General features: G+C 48.6%; 1 protein-coding gene across 1 annotated transcript; it reads right to left on the bottom strand.

The window, feature by feature from the left end:
- Window positions 1–15,862: 15,862 nt before the first annotated feature.
- Window positions 15,863–18,974, bottom strand: RASSF10 (Ras association domain family member 10). The gene has a single exon (XM_058851253.1). It carries the CDS (start codon window positions 18,865–18,867, stop codon window positions 17,515–17,517), a length of 1,353 nt encoding a protein of 450 aa, XP_058707236.1. The 5' UTR covers window positions 18,868–18,974; the 3' UTR covers window positions 15,863–17,514.
- Between the last annotated feature and the right edge of the window lie 2,863 nt (window positions 18,975–21,837).

The following is a 21,837-nucleotide window of genomic DNA, read 5'->3' as shown; positions in this document are numbered from 1 at the left end:
TTGGAGGTGCCCTGGGAGGCACTTGTGTCTCTCCACCCATCTGTCCTCTGAATATTGTCTGTTTTCATGTTCTGACAGCCTTTAAGCTGTTTTATCTCAAGAAAACCTCGTTAGTTTAGTGAAGTTCCTTTTATTAGAAGGGTCCTGAGGCACACGGAAAGGGCCCTTGAGGTGAGTTGCAGAATCCAGGGGTCTGGAGTAGAGGGCGTGAGGGCACCTGGAACCCAGGAAAGAGCCCACCCAGAGCCCAAACCCTGTGCACAGCCCTTAGGGAGAGCCCACCCAGAGCCCAAACCCTGTGCACAGCCCTTAGGGAGAGCAGGGAACCCACCCAGAGCCCAAACCCTGTGCACAGCCCCCAGGAAAGAGCCCACCCCAGGGCCCAAACCCTGTGCACAGCCCCCAGGAAGAGCAGAGAGCCCACCCAGAGCCCAAACCCTGTGCACAGCCCTTAGGGAGAGCAGGGAACCCACCCAGAGCCCAAACCCTGTGCACAGCCCCCAGGAAAGAGCCCACCCCAGGGCCCAAACCCTGTGCACAGCCCTTAGGGAGAGCAGGGAACCCACCCAGAGCCCAAACCCTGTGCACAGCCCCCAGGAAAGAGCCCACCCCAGGGCCCAAACCCTGTGCACAGCCCCCAGGAAGAGCAGAGAGCCCACCCAGAGCCCAAACCCTCTGCAAAGCCCCCAGGAAGAGCAGGGAACCCACCCAGAGCCCAAACCCTGTGCACAGCCCTTAAGGAGAGCAGGGAACCCAGGAAAGAGCCCAAACCCTGTGCACAGCCCCCAGGAAGAGCAGGGAACCCAGGAAAGAGCCCAAACCCTGTGCACAGCCCTTAGGGAGAGCCCACCCAGAGCCCAAACCCTGTGCACAGCCCTTAGGGAGAGCTCACCCAGAGCCCAAACCCTGTGCACAGCCCTTAGGGAGAGCCCACCCAGAGCCTAAACCCTGTGCACAGCCCTTGGGAAGAGCAGGGAACCCACCCAGAGCCCAAACCCTGTGCACAGCCCTTGGGAGGAGCAGGGAACCCACCCAGAGCCCAAACCCTGTGCACAGCCCCCAGGAAAGAGCCCACCCAGAGCCCAAACCCTGTGCACAGCCCCCAGGAAGAGCAGGGAACCCATCCCAGAGCCCAAACCCTGTGCACAGCCCTTAGGGAGAGCAGGGAACCCACCCAGAGCCCAGACCCTGTGCACAGCCCCCAGGAAGAGCCATCAGGAAGCCCTGCGTGAGGGGTGTGTGTAAAACCACACCTCAGGGCGTGTGAGTGGGAGAGCAGGAGCAGTCCCAGCTTTGAAGTCTCATCCAGAAAGCAGGTTACCCAGGTTTAGGGCCCTCCTTTGCCCGAGGGGATCCAAACCCACTGCTCCCACCTCCTTCTGGAGCTCCTTCATCTTTGTGCTACAGGCTGGGTGGCGGTCACCTCCACCCTTCCTGCTGAAGCTGTGCCCACAGCAGCTCCTCCACACCAGCATCCTGACCTTTCCCTTCTCCTTCCCAAGGAGCTGCCCTGATCCATGGGCAGGCTGACCATGTCCCAGTGTCCTGCAGGAGCTGCCAGCCTGGGAGGGGTTGGAGCAAGGCAGCTGGGCATGGGCAAATTGGGAAAAAAAAATAAATTGACTGGCAGCACAGTGTTAGAGGGGTCCTTTGAGGATCTTCTTTTGCAGTGAAAAAGGTGTGAAACAAGCAGAACTTCTGCCCTTCCCAAGGCCTCAGAAGAATGAGAATTTCTTGTGAAGCATCTATGCAAACAAAGCCTTTTTGGCTTTTGGCATGTTTTATCTACAGAGAGATGTGGCTTTGAGTGCCTTGGTGTTCCAGTGGAACCCTGCACACAATCTCAGGCTGTTAATGCCAGTATGGGAAAGGAAATGCATCCAGGACTTTGTTCTGAGCACAGAGTTGAGGTAGGTCTGAGTACTGAGTGCTTTGGATGGGGCACTGGGTGAAAACTTAGGGCAGTAAAATTGGCTAAGCCATGACATTTAACTCAAGGAACAGCTGTTCTGGCAGGTGTTATACACCTATCAGGCTTTTTGACCTAAGAGTGCTATACAAACAGTAATTCATTTCAGCTCTGCTATGGCCTGAGAAATTTCAAATCACAGATTTCTAAGGAATAAAAGCATTAAGGTATATATTTCTCTAGCAACTAGTTCAAACATATAACCTTAATGACACCATAGCAGAGTTCTATTTTTGTTCATATTGAGAAGAGGTGCATAGTTAGGGAAAGGGATTTTTTTCTTTTTCCCTTCACAACCATCCTCTTAAAATCAGAAGTTAGCAGTTAATTGTGGGACATTCTATCTGATTTCTGTAGGCAAGAGCCACATATTTTTTTGTACAAGTTGCATCTAATTCACTAAGAACAGGTATCCAGCCTTTTCCCCAGGTGGGAGCACAGAGTAACACAATAAATTGCTTCACAAGAGGAGTTGTTGTTCCTTCTTGAGCTTTTCTTGCTGTTCCTTCTCTCAAGTCCTAGAAACTCCTGTACAGTCCCCAGGGGAGTTTTGCATAGTCCTGTAAGCACAGCCTGTTTGCATGGCTGCAGCTCCTCATGGCAGGGATGCAAATGCTCAGAATGAAAACGTGTTTTGATGGTGAGATCAAAGTGTGTCTGGTGCAGAGCAGCTCAAGGAGCTGGTATGCAAACTCACTGTCACAGAGACCTCCCCAGTGGCCAAGGACTGACTCCCTGCTCAGGGAGGGGAAAGGCAGGGCTTGTTTTCATTGGGAGAGGCTGCTGCTTCCTTTTTCCCATGGAGTTGGGTTTATTGATGGTCTCTAGCATGAGAAAATAAATGTAAAAGTGTTTTGACATTAATTGATAAAAAAGGAAGGAAGGAAAGGAAGGAAAGGAAGAAAAGGAAGGAAAGGAAGGAAAATAAGGAAAGGAAGGAAAGAAGGAAAGGAAGGAAAGGAAGGAAAGGAAGGAAAGGAAGGAAAGGAAGGAAAGGAAGGAAAGGAAGGAAAGGAAGGAAAGGAAGGAAAGGAAGGAAAGGAAGGAAGGGAAAGAAGGAAAGGAAGGATTTAAGCGACTGTGCTGAAATCAAACCAAGTTAGAATTATGGATTGGTGTTATGGACCACAAATTCCACCTAGGATATATCCTTGAGATTAATTTGGAATAGTGGCAGTGACAGCACTTTGCTACTGAGTTCCTTTCTTCAGGTGAATCTTTGTGGCTGGTTTAAGAGCTACCACCTTTGTATGATGTTATAATTAGCAACCATTTTTCATCCTGTGAAAGAAAGGGTCATAATTTTTCAGTGCAGGAGGGAAAAAGAAAAGGGGATTTTGGCTAAAACCATAAGCTGGATCACTAGAAGATTCAATAATACTCCTAAGGCTTGCTTTTCCCAAGGTGGTGGATTTGAAAAATGCTCAGCAAGACACGTTATATCATCTTTGTAGTTTCCTGTGGTTTCTCTCTCAACCCTTGCAGCAATGAAGTCATGAGACAGAGCTGCAGACAGCACTGCTCCAGGTCTGGAGCTCAGTTAAGTGCCTGGTAAATTGCTCAGTTATGTGCTTCTGTTCCTGGTTTAACAGCAACAAAGTGGAGCTAAAAAGCATTTGAATGAATAATTAACATGCTCCCATAAATGTGGAACCTCCCAGGGGGAGAGTCTCCATTCAGAAGAGAAATATTGCCATGGCACTTGCACTCTGCTGTTCCAAGGCCTTGAATTCCTGAATGAACCCAGTGCTCTGGTCAAAGGAGTTCCTTCTCCTACTGCTCACCTTCCCACAGGTTTCCTGCCTCCTTCTCCCTGCTCCCAGTCCCCTGAGGTCACTGGCACCCTCTTGAGCCAGAGACATGCTGAGGGAACTGGAGAAGGCCTGGAGAAGCAGGGGCCAAAGGCAGGAAGGGAATATGTGTAGGAGGGAGAGACCACATGGAGGAATGCAGCTGCAAGGAGAAGATGCAGCCATGAGAGGACAGCAGATGTTATCCCTGCTGGCAGGGTACTGGATGAGCAGATTCCATTGTTCAGTGGAGATTACATCTTGTAGAAACTCATCACAGCTCCTAAAGCTACGGCAAAGCTGCCTGCAACACGGCGGATGTTTTATATAGAAGCTTAACAGGAGTTTGTTTGCCTAATAAGGACCCTGGCCAAGATGCTGCAGCTCCTTTATGTCTTGCCTTGGCTCCCCTGCTGAAAGGAGATGAGGAGGAGGCCAGCTGTCACTGTGACACACTCATGATGAAGGGGCTGGCCTGCACAGCTGCTCCTCTGGAAGGAGGAGGAAAAGTCCTTGGGCACGCCGTGCTGGTTGCTGGCTAGCAGCAGCTCGCTTTTGTCACAAAAGCCAGGACTTTTTCCAGGCCCTGGAACAACTGGCTGATGAGATTCCTAATAAGGAAGGGATGGTTTGAAACATGTTAAAAGTGCTGCTGCAAATGCACATTGCTGCCCTGTAATGCTCCTTCTCCACACCTTCCCTTGGGTGCTGTGGAGCAGCTGCACAGGGAGAGCGCAGCAAGGGCCACAGTTCCTGCTGGACACTTCTTGCTTTGCTCCTGGGAAGAGCCACTTCTTCCCTTGTGGCTTTTCTTAGGGCAATGCATCTTCTGCAGGTTTCCCAAGCTTCCTGCACTCAGCTCTCCTCTCAGCCCAAGGGAATGAGGCACAGTCTGGATTTGGGCATGTCTGCAGCGCAGTCACACCTTGAGTTAAGTGTTTGCTGCTTAGAAAGGCCAGAAAAGGTTTAGTTGGAGGCTCCCTGAATGTTTTTTCTCATGCTATAAATTTTTTTTTGCTGCTCATGCTGAAGATGAGGGTGTAGGAATTGTCAGTAAACATAAAATTGACTAGTTTTAATGTATGAATTAGTGGTGATATGGCCTTGCCTCTTTTAACTTGCTGACATAAGCTTTTGGCAGTATTTTTTCTTCTGTGACATTTTTTTCTGAGCTATGAGGGATTTTTTTAATGTTTCTAGCAATCAGTTTTAGCTAGAAGTCCACTCAGTAATGACTAAGATTCTCCTCTTCCTTTTGCCAAGTGATAGAGGAAAAAAAAGAGATTGATATCAGTGCCTTACATCTGAGTGTAAGTGGATTTCTTCCCCCTAGCATAATTCACCAGCAGAAGATTTATGTCAAGGCTTACTATAAACATCTGTTTTCATGCAGTTTAACACCATGAGCATCTCAAAACTATCAATGTAGCACATCTTAGAGATCTCTGTGTGCATTTCTACTCCCAGCTTTTATGCAGTGTAGTAAAGTCAGGGCAGAAATGATGGCACAGATAAAAGCAGCTCGCTCCATAGCACGATCCCACAAAGTCAGATTGCTCTGGCAGCAATGTGTGGCTCTGGTGGGATCCCTTCCTGATCTCACTCCCTGCAGGAGGATGGATCTACACCACAGAAGCAATTCTGTTATCAGTACCAGCACTGAGTGATGCTAATTGCAGCAGGTTCAAACCATAGCAAGCCTGAATGCAAGATTGCAGAGCTGAGGTTTCCTCCTCGATCCAAGGCAGCGATAGGTTTCCAAAGCTGGGGAAACAGCAGCTGAGGGTTCATGTGCAGAGCTGCTGCCTCCAGCCACCTTGGGACACGTCTCTTGCTCATCCTGGTGGAGTATTAGAGACAAACTGATGTCCTTAGCTAGTGCTGGCACTCTTGACTTGGGTTTCATTCTGTGGAAATAAGCTGGACACAGGAGCACTTCCTAGAAAGAGGCCGGGAGCTGTGACAATTGTTGGGTTTTTTTCCTTTCTGCAAATTTCACATCAGCTGAGCATCAGCTGGGTCAGGGAGCTGGGTTTGTGGAAATTTTGGCTTTCACAATAAGTCCTTATGGTTGTCTTGCTCAGTTACTGAGTAGAGCAGCTCAGATCTGGCAGATGCTCAGCCAGGAGAAGGCTGTGTTATGTGAGCCTTGAACAAACAGCTCAGTGGGACAGTGCTGGCCTAATTCACTTTCTACCCATGTATTACTCTGACCTAGGAAGGCTGGGCCTAAGGAAAGAGCCTAAATATTTCCATGTTTAACCTCAGTCTCTGTTTTAATCAGAACTGGATACAATTCTTCAGAATCGCAAGAAAGTCACCAGTGGTAACTCTGGGCAGGTTTCAGTGCATGAAATTGCACAAGTTTTGTCCTGGTTTAAAACCATATGCTTCTCTTCTTATTAGTTTACAGCTTTATGTATCAGAGGCATAGCATTTGAATTCTGTAGCAGGGCTACAATTTCCAAGAGGAGTCTAAGTGATTTTTTTGGACTGTGTCCATGTGTGATTTTCAAAAACAACAGCCTTTTGGGGGACAGTTCCCACTGGAAGTCTCAGACACTTAAACCTGTACCAATTCAGCTGCTGCCTTGAGAGGCTCCCTGGAACAGAGGCTGGGCAGAGTTAAAGGAATAAAGTGGGGATTTATTATAAAGGGTTTCAAAGGATGCAGCATGGGCAGTGCAAGAGCCTGGCTGAGGATCCACCCAAGATGGACCCAAGATGGGCCCTGGGTCAGGAGTTTCACACTTTGATAGGTTCTGGTCCATTTCCACATTGGGGTTCATTGCCCAATTGCAGCTGCAGGTGATGCAGTCCCATCCTCCCAGATTGCTCTCCTCAATTCCCTGCTGCTTGTGCTTTTTGGGCCCGAAGCTGCCACGGTGTCCTTGGTTGTGGGGCTGGAGAAGGATTGTTGTGTGTGCCTGAGCTGTGAGGAGAACTTGAACACTTTGTGTGGAGTTCAGCTCACACAGCAATGCACTGCAGGGTCTGGAAATAGGAAAGCTGAAACTGAAGGCTCCCCTGCAAGCAGGACTCGGTTCCCAAGCGGAGAGGAGGCTTTGGGTGCCTTACCCACACCCTCTCTCCCCTCAGCAAACCCTGCAAAGGAACCCTGCGGGCACCTTCTGGGGTGGAGATGATGTTTGATTTGAAGGCAATGTCTGTCAGTCCTGCTGAACTGGTTGGCTCGTGCTGATCCTGTTCCAGGAGCAGGGCCAAGCTCAGGCAGGACACCCCGGGTGACGGTGTTCGTGCAGCGCGGCCGGCGGCCCAGCACGCTCTCGAGAACTGGAACACAATTATATCCCCAAATGAGCGATTGCCTGCCAGTGAGGGGTACACAGGATAATGCTGCTCGCTGAAAAGAAAATTGGGTGTGGCTGTGTCCCCCTGACAAGTGAGCAGCAGAGTCCTCAGACGACGTCGGAGAATGTCCGGTTGTAGGCCCGTGCTCGTCCGTGGATGCGCCGCGCTCAAATGTCACCGTGTGCCACTCGTGAATGTCATCAAAATGTGATTGTTTGTACCTTGGGCTCCAACCCGAGCCTCGTTACACACAGGGAAACAGGCACTGGATTGTTCAGCTGTGTTTCATGCCATCAGGGATTTTTAAATATATGAAACAGCTCCCCGCACAAAACCTCCCCCAGACAAAAATATGGTTTTGGCCAATGTTATTGTACTGAAAGTTCTTTGTATGTGAATACTGACTGGAGCTGGATCTTTCAGCTTTTGCACTTTACATGTTTAGGCTCGATTTGCCAGTGCACGTAATAATAGATTATTTAATTAAGAGTCATTTAAACTGAAGACTGATTACACACTGCTTACAAACATTCCACTCTGAAATTAACTTAATTTTGCTCCTTAGTAATTTGAATTTTTACTTGTCCTTCATTGACATACTTTTTATCTAGTGATGTCTAAATGATATTCATACTTTAATTATGACATCGGGAAGAAAAATCAAATTAACCTTAGTCATCTTGTGTTTACCTGAGCAGATTATGAACATGTGTTCTGACTTTTTGCAAATATTATGCTGTTGAAAGAACTTTTTGAGAATTGTGAGGTACTTTTGTAGCCTCTTTCTGCAATTTGAAGTGCATGTTCCCATATAAAGAAATTCTTTACTTCTAAAGAAGTCTTTGACTACCTGTCAAATTTAAAGCAAAGGATAAAAATAAGGTTTTCTTTTAATTGCATCTCATCTTATGACTGAGTATGACTTTAGTTCTTTTGCTTGATAATTGTCTACACCATGATTAATATGAGTAGTTCTGTTAATGATCATGTTCAGTTAATTAAGACTCAGATACATTTCCCATATTGGAGGCTAATTGTTAATAAAGATTTTGCAAGGCTCTAATCTGTTTCAGGCAGAGTCTGACTGCTCTAAGAGGAGACACAAAGCAGTAGGAAAAGGGCACCTGTGTGTCATGTGCTAAATATTTATAAAGCCATGTGAAGAGTTGAAAGCAAGCTCCAATTGCACCATCTTCCCATGAATTCCATTATTTGTGCTTTTCCATCCAGTCAGTAACTATTCAGGGCCTGCTCTTATTAAAGCGCATAATTCAATATCTAAAATGCTTTCAGACTAAGACACCAGGTTCGGTACTTTCCATTCTTGTGTCTGGCATTATTTTGTTCGTTAGCAATTTGAATAAAATGTAAATTCCTCAGGTTAATTACATCCTTTGTATCACAGCTACCTTCCCACGTACAAGCTCTTGGTGAGGGACCAAACTTTGGAACTTGTGGAGCACTAATCACAGAGGGGTTCTAGACAACAGAACCAGCCCTAATGTTCACTTGTACTCCATAATAGCTAGGGCTTTCATCTGGGCAGATCAAAAAATACATGATAAAATGTCTTTGGAGCTGTTCCTTTTGAGCCCTAATCAAAGATGCATTCTTTCTCAGCATCAAATATTTGTGTAATAAAGCCTTTTGTGGCAATACAGATCTCCACAGCACTGCCCTTCAGTAATCTAAAATACTCTGTTTATAGGGGTTTTTTTGAAGCAAAGATGAAAACCTCAGGACTGAGTTCAGTTCAAAATGCTCTACTGGCAATAGACTGCCTGAAGGAAATAATCTAAAGTCCTCCTCACCTGAAATTGCCAGGTATGGCATATGGAAAAGGAGAATCTTTTGATGCTGGCAGCCGTGTCCCAGGCAGCCAGCAGTGCCTGCAGAGCTCACCTGAGCAGGTTTTGGAGCAGTGCCTGCCCACCAGGTGAAGCCCCTTTGTCAGAGCCACTCTTTTCACAAAGTATTTTACTTTTGTTAAATAAGAAAATTAAAATACACCCTACAATATTTGGGGAAAAAAACCTGCTGGAATAATTTTGCTCGTGGATGGATCTTTACAATACATATGGTTTTCTTTATTGCAGAAAGAAGTGCAGATATCCAGGAAATGGAGAATGAAACCTGTCTGTAGATACAGCAGTGATTTATGACACAATTAGGTGCAATTGGAACTAAACATTCTTTAGTTTTATAGGTAAAAGAGATACCAGAATGCTGGTGTGGCATCTTAAATTGAACAACTGTGACTTAGCAGTTCTAAGCCTGGAGTTGAAGGTGCATGACAGACGAATTCTGAGCAGGCAGTATCTCTCACCCTTCTTAAATGCAAAGATCAAGTCCAATGGCTGCTGACTGGAGGAGAAGAAAAAGGACTGGAAGTTCTGTGAGGAAAGGTATTGAAGGGAGGGGAAATGAAAGAGGAGTTAATAACAAAATATATGTTCTATAAAAATAAACTATTCCTTTAGGCTGAAGCTATAGGAGTTGCTAATTATGGAGGTGGTTATGAAGGTAAAATACAGAAAGGAGTATAAATGGAGGTCCAATTAATATTGTCAAAAATGGTAACTGTATCCATTAACTAGATTAAGTGATCTACATGTGAATCACCCTGGTGACACATGATGAGAGACTTTAAACAATTGAAATTTCAGTCTCGCTCAGCTGGCTTGTTTTACACAAACTAGTTTACAAAACATGCTTGCAAACCATGTGCAATGGCCTTTCCAATCTGGCTTGTGTAAACTGGAGCGATAGGTCTGGATTTGCTTTTTCCTTAAGCTTGCCTATTAAATTAAGCTAAAATAGCCTGTTTTCTTTGGGCCATGGTTTTTTGGCAAATCATGTAGGTAAGCAGAGCAACATGACAACATCCCAGGTTATAAAAGCAGCAGCTCTGGGAAAGACCAAATGTCCAAAGATATTTTATCATGTATTTTTTGATGCAGAGAAACTGGTGACATAAGCTATTTATCATCTAGGGAAACACTCATTCTTCCATATTTGCCAAGTATAACTGGAAAGAAAATGGAATGACATCTCATCCTCAAATTCTCAGCATTCTTGTGTGTTGCAAATCCTGCAGCCACTGGCCTTTTCAGCTGGGTGGGCAGAACGTCAGGAAAACACAGGAGTTTCACGGATGTCTCTTTCCCCCTGCCCACCTGGCTGCAGTGTTTATTGTTCTGTGGCTGTGCAGCTGCTGTGAGGATGCTGTGGCTGTGTCTCCTGCCCCTCCCAGTCAGGGGAACAGCTCCAAGTTGTGCAGGCTGTGACAGACTTTGCTGCTGGGCAGGAGCTCCTTCCTGCTCCCTGCTGCTCTCCTGGTGCCCAGGCTTCTCGTCCTTTCTTGCTGCTTCCCTTCAGTTCTCTCCTCTCCCTTTAGTCTGGGCTCAGCTCACTTCTCTTCTGACAGTTTTGCTCTCCACACTCTTGTCCCCACTGTCCATCCCCTCCTCACCCAGGAAAAGCTTTCATTCCCCAGCAGAGCAGAAAGCAGCAAGGCCCATTTCTGGCTCATAAATCCCTCTAAGCCAGAATGCCATTTGCTTTTCCAACCCTACACCTGGCAGGTAGGGAGATGCTGTTATTAGAAATCCACAGCCTGAAACCAGGGACTCTGTCAAAATTAATCCAAAATACCCAGGTAATAACCCTAAAGGAATAAAGTTCCTTTATTTCACACTGGAATCACCTGCTGAAGAGCCTTAGCCAGCCCTGCCTGGGCTAAGAATGAGCAATTTACAGCAGGGTGATTTCAAACCTGTCTTTAGCTGCAGGAGCTGAGGAAAGGCATTTCTGATCAGCTCATTCCTGTGGGTGGGCACAGCTGTGTGGAACATTCTGGGTGCTACAGGACACCTGGGGCTCCCTGTGCTCCATCTGCCTTTGAAGGATGGCCAAATTTGGGGGCCTGACTATTTCCTGGCCAGGGTAATACATCTTTGAAATGAAGGATGGAAAGTAGGGGACACAGAAAGCGTGCAGGAACAGAAATATAGAAATAATATAGAAATATAGAAATATAGAAATGTAGAAATATAGGAATATAGAAATATAGAAATGTAGAAATATAGGAATATAGAAATATAGAAATATAGAAATATAGAAATATAGAAATATAGAAATATAGAAATATAGAAATGATGACAACCTGGCTTTAAACTTTTAACCTGTTGGTGATTCATGATTCCCATCATTGGTCACTCCAAAAAAGAAACTGGGAATAGAATTATGGACAAACCCTTCAGTAAGAAAATGAAGAGCAACTGTGAAAGAAAGAGAAACAGAAATGCCAGATATCTGTAGTTAAAAGTAAATCATTTTCTTCTGTGCTTGTGGTAGGAAGAACAAGCACCAATGTTTTCAGAAGGTGATCCATGTCTCTCTTAATTTCCAAAGTTACTTTTCATCTGTTCTTAAGATATGTCTGTCAAGGGGAGATTCAGTGGAAGGCAGAAAATAACCATATAAGGCTACACTGATAATTAAATGCATAAACTAATAGCCTGATTACATGTAAAAAAACTACACTGGAAGAGATTAAAACAAGGGGATTACATTAAATTGAAACAAGGATTAAATATTTTTCCTAGAGGCTTCTAACACATTTTCCAAAGACCTGCTCATGAGCACAATTTGACTGCTGAAAAGAATTTCTTGTGGAGATAATAGACTAAATAATCACATAATTAAGCCATGTGAAGTGCAGTGCTAGTAAGCTGATGATAGTATGTTTCAGACATGTAAGAGCTCTTTCCATGAGTCACAGATACTTTTTGTTGGGTTTTTTGTTGTTTTGGTTCTTTTTCCCCAGTAAACTCTATAAAATCCCGAGAGTGGCTGAGCAGGATGGTGTTCTGAGGCCACTCTGCAGTGGTTCCACTGAGCTGCTGAATGGGAAAGGCTGTTTGTAACTATTCAGAAAAGGGGAGAGCCCGCACTCCAGCACAGGAGACTGGCATTGTTCAATGCTTTCACTGAACAGCAGCTCAATATTTTCATTTCAATATTTCATTTTCAATCTTTTTCATTTTCAATATTTCTTTTTCAGTATTTTTCATTTTCAGCATTTCATTTTCAATACATTTCATTTTTTTTGAGCGGATCAGGCCTCCTTCTGCCAGGTGGTCACACAGTAAATACCTGCATCAAATCTTACTCTGTGAGGGAAATAAGACACCACTCCCCTCTCAAGGTATTCTGCAATAGCAACTGTGCCTTCCCACCCCAAAGCTCCACAGCAATGCCACCCCAGAATGTCACCTGGGCAGATGGGCTCCCTTCCTGTGTGAGAACTGCTCACCTCCAAGTAGGGGAAGGGGAAAATTCCAAAGGTAGCTTGGAAACATGTTAAAAGGAAAAAAAAATTAAGGTGGGGGCAGAGGGGACAAAAGACTTGAGCAAGACCATCACCAAAGTTTTTCTTTTTCCCTTCCTTCCTTCCTTCCTTCCTTCCTTCCTTCCTTCCTTCCTTCCTTCCTTCCTTCCTTCCTTCCTTCCTTCCTTCCTTCCTTCCTTCCTTCCTTCCTTCCTTCCTTCCTTCCTTCCTTCCTTCCTTCCTCCCTTCCTCCCTTCCTCCCTTCCTCCCTTCCTCCCTTCCTCCCTTCCTCCCTTCCCTCCTTCCCTCCTTCCCACTAGCCAAGTAGGATTGCAGTTCTGAACCCATGGAGTCCCAGCAATTTGAACAAAGCTGTTGATGAAATTCAGAGCAGGTGCTGATGAGCAGGGGGAAGAGCAGGTGGGCAGGAGGGAGGAAAAAAGTTCTTGGCATTTTTTTGGAAACTGTTTTTTCATGGAACACCAATGACTTTCTGGAGCATTTTTGAAACTGAGGTAAAGGCATTGTAATAAAACTTCCCAAATAAAGCTTGAAGTGTAAACAAGCTGAAATGTAGAGAGTGTAAAGCCTGCAGAAGCTGTATTTTGGGAGTACACTGTGCTGCCCCAGCAGAGTGAGTGCTGTTAAGGAATCTGTGTCATTCAATGAGTGACAATCCACCCTGATGGGAGGTTCTGCTCTGATGCATTTACATAAGCCATGCAGTAAATTATGTGAGCACTGTTTCTCAAAATACTATTTGACAATTCTGCTCAAAGGTAGTTGGCTAATTTGCTTACAGAGCCAAGATTTGCTTTGAGTTTATTAATTTTTCCCTTTCTGTTAAGCTTCCAAGTTCATTTAGCAATGAGAGTTTGCAGAAAAGGAGCGACATCCATGTAGGCTCCCTGCACTTTGCCAGGCTCATTTCTCCAAACTTTGTGTGCCAGCTCAGGAGCAATAATATCAAGTGACTTCAAAGGACAACTGCTCCCAACAATCCACAATGGCTTGTATTTCAACTCCTTAACCAGCACAGCTCACCAGACCTGTTATTTCAAGGCCTCTGCTGCTCTTTTCATGTATTGAGCGACATTCCCAGCTCAGTGCAAGTGAAAGGGGGGGAAAATCCCAAAGTGCTGTAGAACCTGGGAGGGAGGGCAGTTTTTGTGGCTCTCCAGACACAGGAACACAGATTATTTCTAAAGTGAACCTGGAACATATGTTTCATGCAAGGAGTCAACAAGAAAGCTCAGTGACGTGTTTTCCTTTTCTCACACCCACCTACCTGCTTCCCTCCTTTGACTGTATCTTGTCTGAAACCCTCACTGTAGGTTCTTTGGAAAAGGATCCGTCACCATGAAGCAGCCAGACTGATTTTGTGCCTACATGCTGGTTTGGAGGCTATGGCAATTATTAATAGGTCATTCATTTTGCACTCCAGTGGTGTTCATTACAGTAAATGTATTTTCCTACCCTCTTGAAGGCATCAAATGATATCCCCACAAAGTGCTTATTCAAACTGGCAGATCTCTTACACAGGCTAAGAACCAGAAATATATCAAATTCAACACAGAGCTTTCATTCTGGTAATATTGCTTGATTTGGGGTTTTTGAAACAAGGTCAAGGCTAAGAGCTGCGCTGTTTGGCTTATTTTGGGTTTAATATAGGTGAGTGGAATTGATGTCAAAGAAGTTTCAGATCCAGCCTCAGTTTTCCACTCTCCAAACCTTCACTTAGGCTGTGAGTGGAGGATATTTACAGCCTGAAGGAAGCTTTTGCCAGCGTGCAAGTCAGCATAAAACAGTGCCCATTGCTGAAAGGATCAGTTCCACTTTCCAAGGGCCTTCAATTCCTCATTTTTACCACCCTACCTTGTCATTGCCAAAACATTTTGCATTGAGCCCCATCAGGACCTCACCTAAATTAAAGTTCATCTCTTTTTTCACTGCCTGGTCCCAGGAACTCCTGCATAGGCACAACAGAAAGTGCAGTGTAGGGTCAGAAAAAGCGTGGCCAAGGACAGCAGACACACAGGACCTGCGTGCTCTGCAGTGCTTGTTTAAAGGGTGCCTCAAACTAAGGCCTGTTGCTACTCTGATTTATATCTCCTGGACAAAACTTTTGATTTCTGCAGCTATGGACTGGGAAAAGCCTGGTGGCCTCAGCCCATGAGGATTCCTTAGAGCAGCAGGCTGTTGAATAAATAGGGCAAGCTGATATTATACACGATTCACATAAATTGCAGTGCTTTTAGGTTTTTATTTAATTCATGGCTACCTGTATCTGTCTTAGGAAGAAAGAAAGATTAGGTTGGAATTGACTCTGAAAGATAGAAGAGTATTGAAACATCCCCAAGGCCTGGGTTTGTTGGGTCCTTCACCTCTCTCTCCGTGGTTCTGGAAGGTGGATTTCCACCACGGTGCTGGTCAGGTTTTTTTTTCTGCTGCTATCTCCCTCTCCCATTCTGTTTGAACTGCAAAGGGGATAAAAATCCTGCCCTTCTACCTGTGACTCTGAGTCAGCTCACCTAACCCTTGGCTACATGCCCAGCAAAACCCCAGAGCCGAATTCCCTGACAAGCATCCTGTGGCTTCCCTCTGAGTGAGGATGTGCAAGCCCAGAAGGGAAGGGAGAAGCGCCTGGTCCAATGCAAACAGTGGTTTCCTCTTCTCTTCTGATGTTTTAATAATGCTTCGAGAGCAACAGGGATTTGTGAGGATGCTGGAGTTCAGTCTGTGAGCCTCTTGCACTTGTAGCTGTTTAAACACCCAATAAATTTACCCAATTTCACCTGCACAGTGTAAGAACTCCAATAGGTGCTCCTAAGAATTCACTCTAGCCATGGGGAAGCCAAGAGCAAGCATCACACGGTGCCACAAGCACGGCCCTGAGCAGCCTAAGGAAAGAGTGGGTTTGTCCTGGTTTTATGGATTTTCCTGGCTGAGGATGAGTGGGCAGACTCTGCTTTACAACTTGGAACTGCCTGCCTTGCCTCAGCTCTGGCTCCACAGCCTGCCCGATGCCTCTGTCAGCAGCACGGGGATGTGCAGCCTTTATCTGCTCTGTACCTGCTCGCTGTGGCAATGGGAGAGCTGAGGCAAAGGCAGCTCGGGTTTATTGCCCACACCGCTCCCGGGGAAGCTGCAGGCAGGTCCTTGCACCACCCACTCGTCCCATCCATGCTGCAGAATGCAGGACAGCAGCGGGACCCCCCTGCCCCCCAGCTCTGCTCCCAGGAAAATCCAAATTCCTCACTCTGGACGTGTGCTGATGCCTCTAAATCCACTGCTGCTGCTGGCACCTGAGGGTCCCTGTGCCAGCAGAAAGAGAGGGGACGAGGGACATTCCTCGGTCTATCTTTCTACTTGCTTTGCACACAAAGTGACACCACAGAATTCCAGTCCTGGCCCGATTTTTAAATCACACTCAATTGGGAACACTTGTTCAGCCTTATTAAGAGTTTTATTAGCTCTAAAAATAGGTTCTTAAATATTTTCCAAGGTTGGCTAAAATATGAAAAAACAATTATATAATCAGCGTTTAAAATAAACCGCAGTTTGTTACAACTGAGACCCATTCAGTGGAGTAACATTTATCAAGAGTCATAGCATATAGAAAATTGTACAGCCTCTGCAAATCCACAGACAGCATTTCTCTGCTTGCTTTCAAACTGAGCAGCTCCTGAACCTAATTTTCTGATGTCCATCAGAATTCTCATCAACAAGAACACTGCAAGAGTGGAACACGGTCTTTGGGTGAGAAGGCTGCGAGGTTTTTAATGAAAATGAAGAACTGGTCTATCGGTGTAACCCTTTTTTTTAATATATATATATAATTTCTTACTGTTAAATGAAAACTTTTATAAATAATCTTACATAAATAATAATCTCAGAAGTTTTAAAAAGTTCACACCATCAGTCGGACCTGACTCAACATTCTCTGGTCTCTCACCGCTTAAACTATTCCTGCAATTACTCTGGAATACAAAAATCCTTAACGTCTCTTACTGCAAGAGCAGATCATATATTTTGGGCAAGAGTTAAGTTGCAGAGGAAGACTTGGCAGTTAAGTGAAATGCATGTTACAGCTGATGGCTGCTTTTTTGTTTTATTGGAATAACTGAAAAGAATTAAGCTGTAGTGCAGGTAGGGCTTGAGTCATGCTTTTATCGCTGCATCTCTTGGCCTGGTATGAACTATGTTATTAAAAACGGTAGTTCAAGCTGATCCTGTACCTTGTTTATCTACAGCCAAGCTCAGCCAAAGATCAGCCAGCCTAGTGAAAAAAGTATAGTTGAAGGCTGTGGACAAACAGGCACCGCTAATTGCCCTCCATCGAGTACAGACACCGATTTCTCAGCTCGCCTTTAAACAAAGCACTCTTAACTATGCGTAAGGAAAAGCACTACGCCGAGCAGAATTAATACGTGTTAACCTATATCTTGATTTAGCTTGTTCTTTAGAAAAAGAGAGAAAAGGAAGTGATTTATCACCCCTTTTCGTTGCCAAAAGGAACTGCAGTAGGGTCCAAAAGCTGGAGATGCCGCTGTCAGTAGGACTGTTGCCTCTTTCCCCCCGGAGTGTTTAAGTGCTCAGCGGCTTTGGTGTCGCGACTTTTTGCCTGTAAAGGAGCCGGCTGTGTTTGTGACGGCCACTAGAGCCCGGTGGTGCCCATCAGAAGCCACCATCCGACCCTGCCATGGCGAGAACCCCTTCGGGAGATGCTGGTCCCCGCTCGGGAGCGCGTCCCGGCCCTTCGCTCCTGAAGAGCTTCCCCGGAGCAGCCTCGGACTGCAGCGGGGGGATCGTGGGCAGCCGGGGGATTAAAAGGCCCGGCAAGAAAAGCTTCGGACGCGGCAGGATTCAAGGAGCGAGCAACCCCAGACGTGAACGAAACACAAACACGCCGCGGGTTTTCTCTTCCTTAGATAAAAGCACCGGCGAGCCAGCCTAAACGCTGCCCGCGGACGACTAGTCGGAACAAGTTCAAACTCCAGAGCTCGAATTAAAATGTTTCCTCTGTGCGAGCGCCTGCCTCCCGCTCCGGGAGCTCCCCCCCTGCCCCGGCAGCCCCGCTCCCGCCCGGGCTGGCCGCGGGGCCCCGGCGGCTACACCAGCGACTCGCACACGGGCAGCGAGTCCGAGTCCTGGCTGTGCATGGAGCTCAGCCCCGTGTCCGAGTCCTCGTCGTTGTCGGCTCTGTCCTTGCGCAGCGCCCGTGCCTGCTCCATCCATCCTGCCCCCGGCGGCCGCGCCCCGCCCGCCGCCCCGCGGGGCTCCGCCGGAGCCTCCGCCACGTCCAGGGTGCCCAGCGTCTCCAGCAGCCGCTGCAGCTCCCGCTCCTTGTCCTCCCACGCCCGCTGCGTGCAGTCCAGGTCGCTCTTGACGGCCTCCAGGTCGGTGCTCAGCTTGAGGCCGATGTAGAGGCTGGTGCTCAGCTGGGTCTTGACCCGCTCGTGTTCCAGCTGCAGCTCGCCCTCGCCGCCGCCGCCGCTCAGCTCTGTGGTGTCGCAGTCCGTGTCGGCCAGCCCGGGCCCCGCCGCCAGCTCCAGCTCCTCCCGCCGCCGCTTCATCCAGCGCTCGTTGAGCTCCTCCTGGATCTCGGCGGCCAGGTGCTCCAGCAGCTCCTCCTGCTGCGCCCGCTGCTCCTGCAGCTGCAGCACTTCCTCGCACTTCCTGGCGTAGTTCTCCTCCTCCTCCTGCTGCTGCTGCTGCTGCTGTTCCTCGGGCTGCCCGGGCTCCCGGCCCGGCTCGGGCTCGCCGCCCGTGCCCACCAGGTAGGTGTCCTGCACGTAGTTGACGCCGTGCCGCTTCATGCGGTCCAGATGGATCTTAGCCTCGTACCTGTCGATCTCTCGGTCCAGCTCGCGGAGCCGCTGGATCTGCTGTCGGATGGTGTGGTCCTGCGAGAGCACCAGGTGCACCAGCGTCTCCATCCTCTCCGCCGACGAGGCCTCCCGGGCCAGCGGCTGCTGCCGCTTCTTGTTGATCTTGGCCAGTTTGCGGAAGGCTTTCCGCACCACCCGCCGCTGCCGCTCCTGCGTGAGCGCCAGGCTGGCCCGGGCCGCCCCCAGCCCGCGGCCGGGGCGCTCCCGGCTCAGCACCACCCGCGCCTCGGCGCTGCGCGGCCCCGCGTTGGGCAGCGAAGCCTCGCTGCGCACCAGCACGAAGCGCACGTTCTCCTGCTCGTCCCCCCACGCCACCCAGAGCCGCAGGATCTTCGTCTTGTTGGGCAGGATCCTCTCGAAGCCGCGCCACTTCTCCACGATGCAGTAGGAGTGCGGCGGCCCCGACAGCATCCCGCCGGCCGGCTCGGGCGGCGCCGGGCGCTGCCGCCGGTGGTGGCTGTCCTCCAGCAGCACCCGCACCACGTCCGAGCAGGTGGTCCGCCGGGAGAGCCCGGAGATCAGCTTCTCCTCCTGGCAGATCCACACCGAGATCTTCCGCTCCTCGGGCTCCATCGGGGGTGGCGGCGGGCTCGGGGCCGCGGGCTCAGGGCCGGCCGGGCAGCCGCTCCATGGGGAGCGCTCTCTCGGAGGCGCTGCCCGCTCGGCTTCAGCGCGGCCGGGATGCCTTGGCGTCCCCTCCCAGCCCTCGGCACCCCGCCCGTGCGCTCCGCCGGCCGCTCCACCCCTTCCTGCCCGGTCCGTCGGGAGCCGCCGGGGCGGGGGGCCCGCCCGGGGCGCCGGGAGCCGCCGCTGTCCCGCCGGGGTTCGCTGGAGTTCCGCTGGGGTTCTGTGTCCCACCGGGGTTCTCTCTCCCACCGGGGTTCTCTGTCCCACTGGGGTTCGCTGTCCCCGCACGGACACTTCGGGACAAGTCGCCGTCTCCTCCGTCTCCTCCCTTCTCCGTGTCCTCCCTTCTCCGTGCCCTCCCTTCTCCGTGTCCTCCCTTCTCCGTGTCCTCCCTTCTCCGTGTCCTCCCTCCTCTGTGTCCTCCCTTCTCCGAGCCCTCCGAGCGAGCGGCGTCGGGGATCTTCCAACGTGCCGAGGGACAGGAGCGAATCCTGGAGCTTCAAAGGGAAAGCCAGAACTAGTGAGGAATTTCCAGTTTTAGTAAATCATCCGCCTGTAATTAGGAAATTCATGTTTGTGGAGCGCTTCGCAGATGAAATATGCAAAGGACGGGAATGGCTAAGTGTTATTAAAATACTAGCTGAGCCAGATTTTAATGGGAGCTTGCTGTGTACTTTGATGGGAACGGGATCGGTCTCGGAGTGCGGATTAAAATGAGAAGATGTGAAAAACGGTAATAAAACGCAGGGTTGTGGCGCTGATCTTCGCTGGTTGCGTCACGGGGCTCACGGACCGGGGCTTTTCTAAGTGAGTAAAGAAGTACTATGGGCAAAGAAAGAAAACTCTCTCAAACCTGCAGGCTGAGCTGTACCTTCCGAGGGAGCTTTAGAGCCGATAAAATCGGTGTGCCCTGTGGAGAGGGCTTTTGCCGGGATGAGGTTTGTGTTCCGGCACAGAACACAAACAGATTGCAGCCTGCCTCCTGTCACCGCTGTTGGAACAGCTGGGGAACAGCGAGGGAGAGATTCCTTAGCCCAGCGCTTTTCTCCTAAAGTACCAGGCTCGGTGTGTGCCCGTGCCAGCTTCTGCCCTGTTTCCACAGAAGGGCCAGTCCTGGGGAAGAAGAAAGCCTGTCCGGCTCTGGAAATGGGCTAATTAGGGCTGTGGTTTGTGATGTGCAGCCTCCTGGGGAAGTGGGCTGAGGGACCACCGGCTGGCAGCATTCCTGCGGCTGGAGATCAGCGGGATGGAGCTCCTGCTGCCCTCGTGCTGTCCTGTATCCCTCAGGTTAAAGGATTCCAGAGGCAGCTGGCCACCGCGTGTTGCAATAAGGGCACGCAAGATCGGGGTGAAGGTAACAAATCAGGATTTGCTTCCTGACCACAGCCGCCTCACGTCAAAGCTGCAAATTCCTGTCCAAGGGCAAAGCCGGGCACTGTCTGTTCCAAGGGCCAGGATCGCTGTGCTGGGTGCAGAGGAAGGTGTTTGCTGATGGCAGGTTATCCCCAAGCTGTGGGCACGGGGATGGTCGTGCCTGGAAGCATCATCCACCCCATCTCACAGGGAGGGGGCTCCAGCAGTGGAAAAGTCCTGGAAGAGAGCAAAGCGACCTTACCAAAGGGGGTGGTCAGGACTCTGGGCCACCCCTGACAGCTCACACTGCCCCAGAATAATAGGGTGTTGAACAGGAAGGGGATGTGAAACACGACACCGTGATTCAGCTTTGACTCTGGCAGGTTTCAGGATTTTTTTTAAAAAAACCTTCAGGAGAGTAGGAGAAGATGCCTTGTTGCTTTCATCAGGCTGGTAGAAAAGTTGGAAAAACAGACCATTCCTTGCTGTCTTCTGGAGAATCAGGTGCCACAAAGGCACTAATGAGGCAGTGAGAAATTGTCCAACTCCTTTACTGGTGGTTCTTTGCCTTTGCCATTCAGTTTTGATCTTGTTTTCCATGTGTTTCCTATGAGAATGTCTGTGCCTATTTTCTTTTGGCAAAGAACAGTACAGGAAGAGCAGGTTGTGATGTGAAGAGGCATCTCATGCTCCCCACAGGTCAAGCTGCTCCAACTCGTCTGACTGCCTGTATCTCTCCGGTATCCAAGCCTGGCTTTGTGCAGTGGAATTGGAAGATGATCATTCCATCTTTCCTCGACCACATCTCTGCCTATGGAAAGCTGGCTCTGCCTCCCCAGTGAAGCTCTCAAGGCAGCATTGCCCCAGAGAGGATGAAGATGCTGGCAGTTTGGCTGGAAGCAGTAAGAATACCAATTAAGATTAAGAAGGCAAGCACTGGATTTTGGTAGGATATACCTATTAGATGTGTGTGTGTATGATCCATGGTTAAAAAGATGGCATTCAAAATTCACGTTGCTGCATCTCAGGTTTAACCCCCAGGAATTTGGGTTTATTCTGTCTGCAAACTCAGGAAACTGCTGGCAAAGCTTCAAAAGTTTGAAGTGCTGTATCTGAAGCAAAGTTTGGGCCCTGCTGTGTTGAATCCCAAAAGAAAACCAAATGCAGGCAACCTTTTACCTTTGCTCCCAGGACCTTAAAGCATCCTGCAGAGGAAGGAGGTGCTCTTATCTAGTTTGAAAGATAAGAATGCTCTGGCATCAAGGAATCGAGTGCCTTGCCCAGGGTTGTACAGCAAGGCAGTGGCAGTGTCAGGAAGCAAATCAGGTTCCTTCACCCTGGCACCATGAGTCACTGAACTCCATCCTCCCCTCCTCTCCTTCTTTTAAGTATTCCATGAGAAAGGGGGATGAGGAGGAATGAAAATGAAAAGTTCAAGTCCAGGTGTAGATTGGTTTATTTTTATGAACTACAGGAGAATTACAAGGCCAAGTGATGAGAAATCAGATATATTTTGGCATTTCACATGAAGTTCTTTCTATTCTTTCCTTTCATTGAAGTGTG

Source organism: Poecile atricapillus, chromosome 1 (genome assembly GCF_030490865.1).
Source record: "Poecile atricapillus isolate bPoeAtr1 chromosome 1, bPoeAtr1.hap1, whole genome shotgun sequence".
NCBI lineage: Eukaryota > Metazoa > Chordata > Aves > Passeriformes > Paridae > Poecile > Poecile atricapillus.
Note: the sequence above shows the minus strand (reverse complement) of the source record. Positions and strands in the feature narration are given on the sequence as shown.